The sequence below is a fragment of the Parasteatoda tepidariorum genome, chromosome 1 (assembly GCF_982258835.1).
Source record: "Parasteatoda tepidariorum strain Cologne lab strain chromosome 1, Ptep-v5.0, whole genome shotgun sequence".
NCBI lineage: Eukaryota > Metazoa > Arthropoda > Arachnida > Araneae > Theridiidae > Parasteatoda > Parasteatoda tepidariorum.
In genome coordinates, this window is record NC_141755.1 from 41,934,364 (window position 1) to 41,944,710 (window position 10,347).

A 10,347-nucleotide genomic window follows, 5' to 3' on the forward strand; every position below is an offset into this window, starting at 1 on the left:
GCATTGAGAGCGGCAAAAGCAAAATGGGTCCACTGTTCAAAATATTAAAAAAAAATTTTTATGTAAGTTCAAATTTTGAAAGCCAACGAGTGATTTGGGGGTTTTAGTCTCAAAATTTCATCAAGTCAGAATAGGGTTAAAATACTCGGAAGAAATTGTTACTTGACTTCGATTTTGTGATATACAACTAAGATGATGTAATGCTGCTTCCTTTGCTTGTCTAAAAGAGTTTGAAACTACCATCATCGTCTTTAGTATATGTGCTTACATTCTCTCAAAAGTATTTAATTTTAGATCAGCCCATATTTATTCTAAGTGCCAAATCATCTGTAACTAAAACAGTTACTATTACAAATATCCCAGAATTTAAGTTTACGATTCAATATATCTTAATATTTTAAATACTGAGATTGTAGAATAATTAAACTGACAAATTGAGATTTGAAAAGATTTTATTGATAAACATATAACATACATTTATTTTTTAACAATGGAAATATAAATTAGGATGCTGTGTATGAAATCATATTCTTTGCCAATGATAAAAAGGATAAAAACTATGATGGTAAAATTCTTTTCCGTTTTGTGGTAATTTAACAATCAAAAATGAAATAAATTATTATGAAATTGGTAAAATCTTTACAGTGAATATTAGTTTCATTAAAATCTATATTCTTAAATAATCAAATCGCTTTAAATTTTGTACACATTTTTTAAAGAAAAATATCAAATTCATACTTATATATTCTAAAGGAGAAGGGCGTAAAATATTGATTGTAGAAAGTAAATGTATATGAAATAAATTTCTTTGTTAGGAAAAAAGTATAAAATTAAAAGGATATGTTAAAGGAAACAAGAAAATAATGGCTTTCAGTTTCAAGCATTTTGTCCAAAACTAAATTTTTTAAGAAATGTTAAAAAGCTGCACATTATTGCAAAGAAGGAAAATTGTTGAAAACTAAGCCACCAGATATGGAGCTTCACTCCAGCTTCTCTAAAACGAGATAGTGTAAAGCTACAACAGAAATTTTGAGCTTCATCTTAGTTTGTCTAGAACAATATAGCAAAAACATAAGAAAATTTAGTGATTGCATAAAGCTGCGACAAGAATTTCCCCATTTCGGGTATAAATGAATTTTGCATTTATTGAATGCACGAAGAAATTAAGCTGCTGTCTTAAAATGCATTGTGCTTGCGTAAAACGATCAATGTTGCATTAAATGCAGGAATTTCTATACTCGACATAAGCTCTGTTTAGAACATCATTGAACTGAAAAATAAATTAACCTATTGTACTTAGATATCTTTAAAAGTGGTAAGCATAACCGTAGTGTGGGGCTGTTAGATGGTGAGTTGCATAAGCAATTGGTGCTTGAGCGAAATGTGCAGCTGGAATTGCAGGAGCGTATGCAATTGGAGCATGGGCTGGTGCAACAACCAATCCAGCCTTGTTGATGGCAGTATGGGCAGGATCTTTAGGTTCGACACCGGGTTCGTTGGTCTTGATGTCAGCTCTGAAACCAGCAGCATCTGCTACGTAGTTGACAATTCGGATTCGACCATCGGCATCTCTTAATCCGTAAGAGCCAGCAACGTTGCCATGTCCATCACCAGTCTCTTTTCGGAAAGTTCCACCAGTAAGATGGCCTTCGTCATAACCAAAGTTGTAGTTTCCAAAATTCTGTAAAAGAAAAATATGTCTTTCTTAATTTTTTTAAAACAGCTTTCTTTGAAATAAAAACACTTTCACTTGTAATATCTAAAAATTCACGTATTAAAGCGTATAAATAGTACTCTGAGAAAAAAGTATAGTAAAATTTATCGCTATGGGGACACCAAGTAACTCAAAAGTTTTTACCAATTTAGGTAAAATTAACAATGAAATATGGATTTATAATAAAAAAGTCATAAAATGTGGTCAATGGGGTAAAATTTGGTAATTTCATCATGATATCTTAGAGCATGTCATTAAAACCATTTGTTCGGTAAAATTTACTTTTTGTATTTTTTGCTAAATCTGAGGTAATAATAACTATAAGCCATTTCGATATGAACGAAAACATGACCAAATAAAAGGCATAAATAACGTATATTTTGGTTTTTATTCGTTGAAATGCATTTTTTTTCCTTTTATTATAGATATCATGGCCATACAGTATGGAAATTTTAAAAGAATTTTTTTCCATGTAAATGGTTATTTAAAAGGGTGGCATGTCAGGTTTTTAAATTTTTTACTCTAATTCTATATTTATAGGGAAGAAAAGGCAAAATTCCAGCAAATAATTCTTTGATAGTTGTGTCCTAACTTTTTCAAAATATTTCTTTTACTTATTTTAGTATCAATTCATTTTATTTTATCACTCTAGTTAGTATCATATCATTTCGGAAGAACATAGGGTAGCACATTAATCGATTTTAATTAAATTTCGCTACGCTTTATAATGAAATATCGCAATCCATTTGAAGTTTTTAGTTTGTTATCTCAACAACAACAAAAAAAGTAAAAATTATGAAAGAAAAAAATAAGCCCAAAAAAAGAAATTTATTTCTCCACCGATTGTTCACGCTTGATACAGACTAATTAATTAGAAATTCTGGATCTTTACTTTCAGCCATGAATAGGTTTATTGATTCAGTGAGTGAATAAAATAAAAGTAAAAATTTTTTTTAACTCAAATTATTAAAAATACGCTTTCTTCATCCTTGCTTTTCAATTTATATAAAATTTGTCTTTAATTTGTGATTTTTTTTTAACTTTTAGAAATAATAACATATCAAGCGATATAACAATGCTATAGAGATGTATATATTAGGTAATCCTTATAATTCATAAAAAAAAATTTTTCTCGTCTGTTTTCTGCAAAATTGTACATGAAATATTTTTGTGAGTAAAATGTTGGATAAAATTGTTTACTAATAAAAAGTAAATCATTTATTCTTTAAGCTCTTGGCTACTCTAATTTTTCTACTGTGGAAAAGAATTAATTATGTGAAAAATATTAATAATAAAATTCAATAAATTCAAGTTAAAAAAAAGATGGAAATGTCCCTATTTAATACCAGTATGACTGTTTAGTAAGTTTAAAGCAGAGCGTGCGCTTCTTGCTTCTCAGTGGCTCCATCTATGGCCAAGAATACGACTTTAGTCACACACATGTCACATCCCGTTTATAGGGTGAACCCATGCATACATCCACAGATCGTAATTTTAGCCTGAACCAGAGAACGATCAATCTCCAATTCAGTAATCCCAGATACATGATTTGTTATAGGAACATGGGGGACTTTGTGACCTAGCAGCTTTAACGAGCACCAGTCACCATTTACTAATTTACTATTTCGGTCAGTGGGGATAGAACTCACGACCTCTTGGACATTGTGCCATCGCCCTACCAACCAAGTCATCCCTTCCTACTCTTAGCATGTGAAAATGAGAAACAATTGATGCGATTTTGACTTAAATTAGGTCGTACTTAACATCCTTAGGCAGATGTAATTATAAATATCGTTAAGAAATATTGTTTTCTTACATATTCATCGCCCTTAATAAGTAATATCTGAAATTATTTACTATATAAATTTTTTAAAAAAAGTGTTAGAATTCATTGGCAAAAGCTTTAAAATTATTATAGTGTTAAAATATTTTAAGCGATCACTAGGTACCCTGGCGCATTTTTTAAAATAAAGAATCGTGTTAAATCATTTATACAGCAAAACATTAAAATTTTAAATTATCTGACCGAAAATTAGTATTTTCGACAAATCCAATATTCAAAACTATAACAGATAAAGAATAATTGCAACTTTAAATGAAGTTATAAAAGTTCTTTTGAACTATTAGAGCTAAACTAAAAGAAAATATTATTTAATAAAAAATATTTATATTAACGTTACTCAAATTAAAATTAAGTCTTTGGGGGAAAATATTTATAATTTATATACATTAAAAATACAACTCAGAACTTACGTCTTGGCTTCGGTATTGAGTACTGCCACCGGTACCAACAGCAGCTGGGTGAAGAAGTACTGCAGCCTGACTTGCAGCAAATAAAGCAAAGAGAATGAAGACCTAAAAATAATTTGTTTGTAAATTAAATGTAAAATAAATGTTTTTTAAAATTGTCTAAACCATGAGACATTCTTAAATTTTGATGATTATATTTTTTTATTATATTTATGATTATATTTTTATTTATGAAATAATTCAAAATAATAATATAGAAAAGGCAACAAACAAACACTGATTAAATAAATTAAATGAGTTAACTTTTGGATCTTGAAATTCATATCAAAGACTGCAAAATTGATTACATATATTGTGATAGAAATATTGAAAAAATATATCAAGAATAACAGAAAGTTAATAAATGTAACGATTAAATTAAAGTTTGAAGGGTGTTCAGCAAGAACTTGTAGTTTATAGAAAGTTAAGTTTTTCAGCAGTATAATCTCAACATTCTAACTATAAAAAAAAATTATAGAGGGTGTATAAGAGTACTAAACGAAAATATCTTCTACAGTAAGAGTTTTTTAAAGTTGCTGATGCTATTATTGAATTTCCTGAAAAAGCTTAAAAATTCAGGTTTTAACTAATTTTTGAAAATAAGTTCTAATAAAAAACAATTTGAAGAAAAATTATTCAAAAATTTTTTTTAACCTTATTATTGCTTTATTTATAGAAAGTTGAATTTTTCAGTCGTATTATCGAAACATTCTAACTACGAGAAAAATTATAGAAAGGCTATAAGAGTACTATGCGAAAATGACTTCCACAGTAAGCAAAGAAAAATAATTTTTAAAGAGTTTTTTTCACGTTGCTAATAATATTATTAAATTTTAAAAAAAATTAAAAATTCTGGTTTTAGTTAATTTTTGAAGATAAACAATTTGAAGGAAATTTATTGAAAAAAGAAATTAATTTTTACCTTCATTATATCCTTATTTATAGAAAGTTAAATTTTTCAGCCGTATTTTCGAAACATTCTAACTATGAGAAAAATTATAGAAAGGCTATAAGAGTACTATGCGAAAATGACTTCCACAGTAGGCAAAGAAAAATAATTTTTAAAGGTTTTTTTTTTACTATGCTAATAATATTATTAAATTTTAAAAAAAGCTTAAAAATTCTGGTTTCAGTTAATTTCTGAAAATAAACAATTTGAAGGAAAATTATTGAAAAAAGAAATTCATTTTTACCTTCATTATATCCTTATTTATAGAAAGATAAAATTTTCAGCCTTATTATCGTAGCATTCTAACTACGAAAAAAATTATAGAAAGGCTATAAGAGTACTATGCGAAAGTGACTTTCACAGTAGGCAAAGAAAAAAAATTTTTAAAGAGTTTTTTTTATGTTGCTAATGATATTATTAAATTTAAAAAAAAGCTTAAAAATTCTGGTTTTAGTTAATTTTTGAAAATGAACAATTTGAAGGAAAATTATTGAAAAATGAAATTAATTTTTACCTTCATTATATCCTCATTTATGGAAAGTTAAATTTTTCAACCGTATAATCGAAACATTCTAATTACGAAAAAAATTATAGAAAGGCTATAAGAGTACTGTGCAAAAATGATTTCCACAGTAGGCAAAGAAAAAAAATTTTTAAAGAGTTTTTTTACGTCGCTAATGATGTTATTAACTTTAAAAAAAAGCTTAAAAATTCTGCTTTTAGTTAATTTTTGAAAATAAACAATTTGAAGGAAAATTATCGAAAAAAGAAATTAATTTTTACCTTCATTATATCCTCATTTATAGAAAGTTAAATTTTTTTACCTTATAATCGAAACATTCTAATTACGAAAAAAATTATAGAGGGGGTATAAGTGTACCACGCGAAAAAAACTTCTACAGTAGGCAATGAAAAATAATTTTTTTTAAAGTTTTTTAAAGTTGCTGAAGAAGCTGAAAAGGTTGAAAAATTCTAGTTTTAACTAATATTTGAAAATAAGTTAGAATGAAACAGAATTTAAAAGAAAATTATTGATAAAAAATTTATTTTTACCTTCATGATTAATTGTTTGGATGTACAGAGAGAAACCAACTGTTGATGTTATCAGATGTTCTCCCTCTTTATATACATTTGTGTGGTCAGTAGAAAAAGCAGGTGTGTCCATATGGGAATCTTGAATCAATCACATGACAAGGGAGATGCCCGAGAGGGTGTAGCCCCTTTCGATACCGTTTCCTTCCGAAGGTCGTTCGGAAAAGATTCCTCACGTACGATTTCCTTATGAGGTCAGTTTAAAACCAGAAGCTGGCATGAAAAAAAGAACCAAACGCGTGAGAAAAATTTTACACGATGCTTCTGATTAATTACTAAATGGAGTTCCTTTAACTGTAATTTCAATGATTAATTAAAAAGGTCTTTAAAATTCTTAGATACTATTTTACAAGTATAGTTATAATTTTAACTTAAAAATTATGATAAAAAGGTAGAACTACAATTTTTAAAAAGTCAAAAAAGAAAGAAAGGAAGAAAATAATTCGTTTATTGCTGGTCTGAGAGTGAAAAATTTGAGAGCATCACTTTCGAGGGGGGTTTTCGGTGGATGGCCGAATCAATTGTCAATTGTTTTCGGCAATCAGTTGTTTGATCAATTTATTATAAACCAATTCGAAGAAATGCTAATGCCTTCGTCTTTATTTGCGCTCATAAGCTAACAATCGAACTATAAATGTACCGAATAATCGTCCTAAGTGGAATTATTTTCTCTGTTAAGAGTTTTAATTGTTAAGTTTGTAATATTTGGCTATATGATTGGATAATTTCATTAGAGTTTTAATTGGATGTAGAAAAAACATGTTTAGAACTCTACGTGATTCGGAAGCTATATTTTTTACAAAAATATTCTAATAATTAAAAAAGGAATATTTACACATTTTACCTACTATATAATTTTTTACTCGTTTTATTTATTCTTTTACCTATTATATTACTTTTTGTTGCAGAATTTTTATTTAACATATTTTTCTTTTTTTCATTATTTTGCATTTATTTAGATCAAACTAAATAATGTCTTTTTCTGAGTTGAAGGTGAAATCTTCCAAACGTGACTCACAATTTTTTTTCAAATTTGCATTAAGTTGCAATTATTTAGATCTAGGAGAAACTTTTTTAATGATTGATATTTCTTTAATTTACAAAATCATTTATTATTGATAAATTTTAAAATATAAATGAAAATAAAAAATTTAAAACTACTTTATTTGGATTTTATATTTTAGTAAAAATTTAATTCTGATTATCGAGCAGATTTTTTTAGGAACTATTAGACTGTTTTTTATAATTCAAAAACACCAAAATACATTTCTGCGTTTATATAAAGTGTCAGAAAAAATATAAAGGACACCGGTGTCCTATCTGCATCAAATGGATAACGGATAATTTGCAAGCTATTTTTTTCACCGCATGTCAAACGTTAATAAACTTAAGAATATAAAACTTATAAACCAGTTTAAATATCGGGAAATTTAAAAAACTTGCTTCTAGTTTGCAAGAATATTTTTTAGAATATTTAGCAAGAATTCTTTTAATTAAGTGCTTACTCACAAATTGTAATTTTGCATCATGATGTAATATGCTTTCCTATCCTAATGAAACTCTGTATCTGATTGTTTAGCGATTCACATAAAAATTTAATAAATTTTAGCTCTACTTTGTTTTTATGCAAAATGAAAATATTAAACAAATTTTAAATTTATGGAGTTTTAAAATTTAAGAAAAATACAAATAATCATCCATTAAGGTTGTTATTAAAGTATTTCATGTGCTGTAAGATCATGAAGGATGTTTCAAAACTTTTTTTCATAAAAAATATAACAGTATCAAACTATTTATTTTTGTAATACATTATTCAATATTGTGAATTTGAGCCGTGGTAACTCAGGGAATAGAGCCTACACCTTCCATTTAGGTGAACCGGGCTCGAATTCCAGTAATGGCTGGTCGATGCGTATTGCGCACCAGGCTTGCACCGGCCACAGTGCTGACGTAGAAATATCCTCAGTGGTAGACGGATCATGGGTAGAGTCTCCTTGCCATATATCAGACTAACGAAGGGAGGTTTTCGTGGTTTTCCTCTCCATGCAATACAAATTCGTGTTAGATCTATCAAAAAGTCCTACACGAAGGCAAACTTTCTCCCAATAATTAATCCAGGAGTTCCCTTGTCTTCTGGATTAGGTTCAAAATAGCAAGGCTATGAAGTTTAACATTAGTAGTCGTAAGCACAAAATTGGGACTGCTGTTCAACGACTGTTATAAAATAAAATAAAATAAAATATTGTGAATTATACACAAGATTACAATATATGTTCTTTTCTAAATTAAATAATAATAAATATTTCCCATTAGCGTTAAATCATGATTCTTTTCCGTATGACTATAAGTTTGCATTCATTTTTTTTAAAAAAAAAAGAGCTTCGTAGGTAAGTGTTAGATAAAAGAATAAATAAAATAAAGATACAAATAATAATAGCATTTGCCTTTAGGTAATACAAGCCTTCCGTAAACCAATCAGAAAAAAAGTGTTTCTTTTCTTTTCACTGTTTATTCTGACTGATTGAAGGTGCCGCTTTACAATTCATTGTAATTATAAGGTCGAATCTGAGAAGAGAAGATATCCTTCATTTCTCTCGTTGTTCATTTCTTTTTATTTGTTGGTTCGTTCGAAGCATTTCTTTAGAATGAAGGAAGCGTTTGCTTAGAAAAATTAAATCAATATTGACATTGAAGAAATAAACAATGTTTCTTAGAAGTTATGTTATTATTAACTTTTAAAATGTTACGTAAAATTAAATAAGTTTAAAAGTAGATATGTCGAATGGTTTTCTATTTTTTAATATATGCAAATACAAATGTTTGATTATAGTAGTCTCATAAGAGTTTTGATCTTTAAACTGTATTTTTGCATTCAAACACTTTTACGAGTGTATTAAATTTTTTAATTTGAAAAAAAAATCAACCGGAAAATCTAAAATATTTCTTCTCACTTCACCAAACTCATATAAATTTGTCTAAGCGCTGACAGAAACAGTAAATCAATAGAAAATTTTTTATGTTGGTTTGGGTATTTGAATCAAGATACGAATTTAAAAATTAAGAATAAAAGCAAGTAATTAATTTCTCTTGTATTAGGCAGTGACAATGAATTGTACTAAGCACTGATAATCAGTAAATCAATAGAAGAATTTTTAAGTTAGTTTTGGTGCTTAAATCATGACACGAATTTAAGAAAAAATGCAAGAAGTTCCTTTCTCACCTCGAATAAAAACCACTACAGGACACTACAGTGCTACAAGAATTACATATGCTACAAAAATTGCTTTTGAAAAGTTTAATATTTTTATACTAATGCAATTTTTTATATCATTTTATTAAAAGTGATCTTAAATTTTCATGAAAAATTTAGTTTGAAATTTGTTCGAACTTGTTATTTTCATGTTATCTTGAATAATTGAGGGTAGCTACGATCCCCTAATTGTGTATACTATCTCCCTTGTTTTGAGGATCAGAAATCCGAATCCCGAGAATATAAACTTATGTTTATTTACAGGAAGTACGTTTTTGTGACTGATTTGTTAACTTAAAATACCATCTAGACTAATTAATTCGAATATACTTAAGATCTGCACCATGAACTGTTAAATTTGAGTTCTAGTACGTGAATATCCGATCATTAAATGAAACGTTATTCAAAATGTTCCTTTTTTTTTGACAAGCATTACAACCTATAATCACAACTTTTATAATACATAAAATCCCTTATAACTTCGCAACTATTAGACATATTGGCTCATGCTTGATTTAATTTCAATCATTGTAAAACAAAAAATAAAAAGTAATTAGTATCTCTCTTATCTTGATAACAATGGAAAATGTGTAAATAGGTATATGTACACAGTTACACTTTTAGTTCATAAAATCTAAATATATTTAAAACTATTACTTTTTAATAGCTTGCGTTTAGTCTCATTAGATTAAGATTACAAAATTTATCGTAAAACTACAATGCGCAAAATTACTATACCTAATTTGTCTAGATAGCAATATTTAAGTTTCTTTAAATGAGAAACACCCTTTTACCCCAACCCCTTTTCCAGTCCTAATTCACAAATATCCGTCTTCAGTTTTTTTTTAATTTTGCAGTGCTCATGGAAAAAGAATGAAGCTTTTATGAATATCTATTTAAAAACAAAATTGCGATCGGCAGGTAATTGCAAAATCGTTTAGATATATTTTTTTTAAGTGTGAAAAGAAAATTAAGTTTAATGTGTAATTCAATGAATTATTAATAACATTTGAGAACTTAGAAGCGTTTCCATAACAAAAAAGTAAAGTTTTT

At 27.5% G+C, this 10,347-nt stretch overlaps 1 protein-coding gene across 1 annotated transcript; it reads right to left on the bottom strand.

Annotated features, from left to right (window-relative positions):
• Positions 1 to 434: 434 nt before the first annotated feature.
• LOC107453972 (cuticle protein 14-like) lies at positions 435 to 6,138 on the bottom strand. The gene is made up of 3 exons (XM_016070998.4): positions 6,006 to 6,138; positions 3,968 to 4,069; positions 435 to 1,681 (listed from the first exon to the last, which is right to left on the bottom strand). Exons 1-3 carry the CDS (start codon positions 6,009 to 6,011, stop codon positions 1,307 to 1,309), a joined length of 483 nt encoding a protein of 160 aa, XP_015926484.1. The 5' UTR covers positions 6,012 to 6,138; the 3' UTR covers positions 435 to 1,306.
• Positions 6,139 to 10,347: the final 4,209 nt, after the last annotated feature.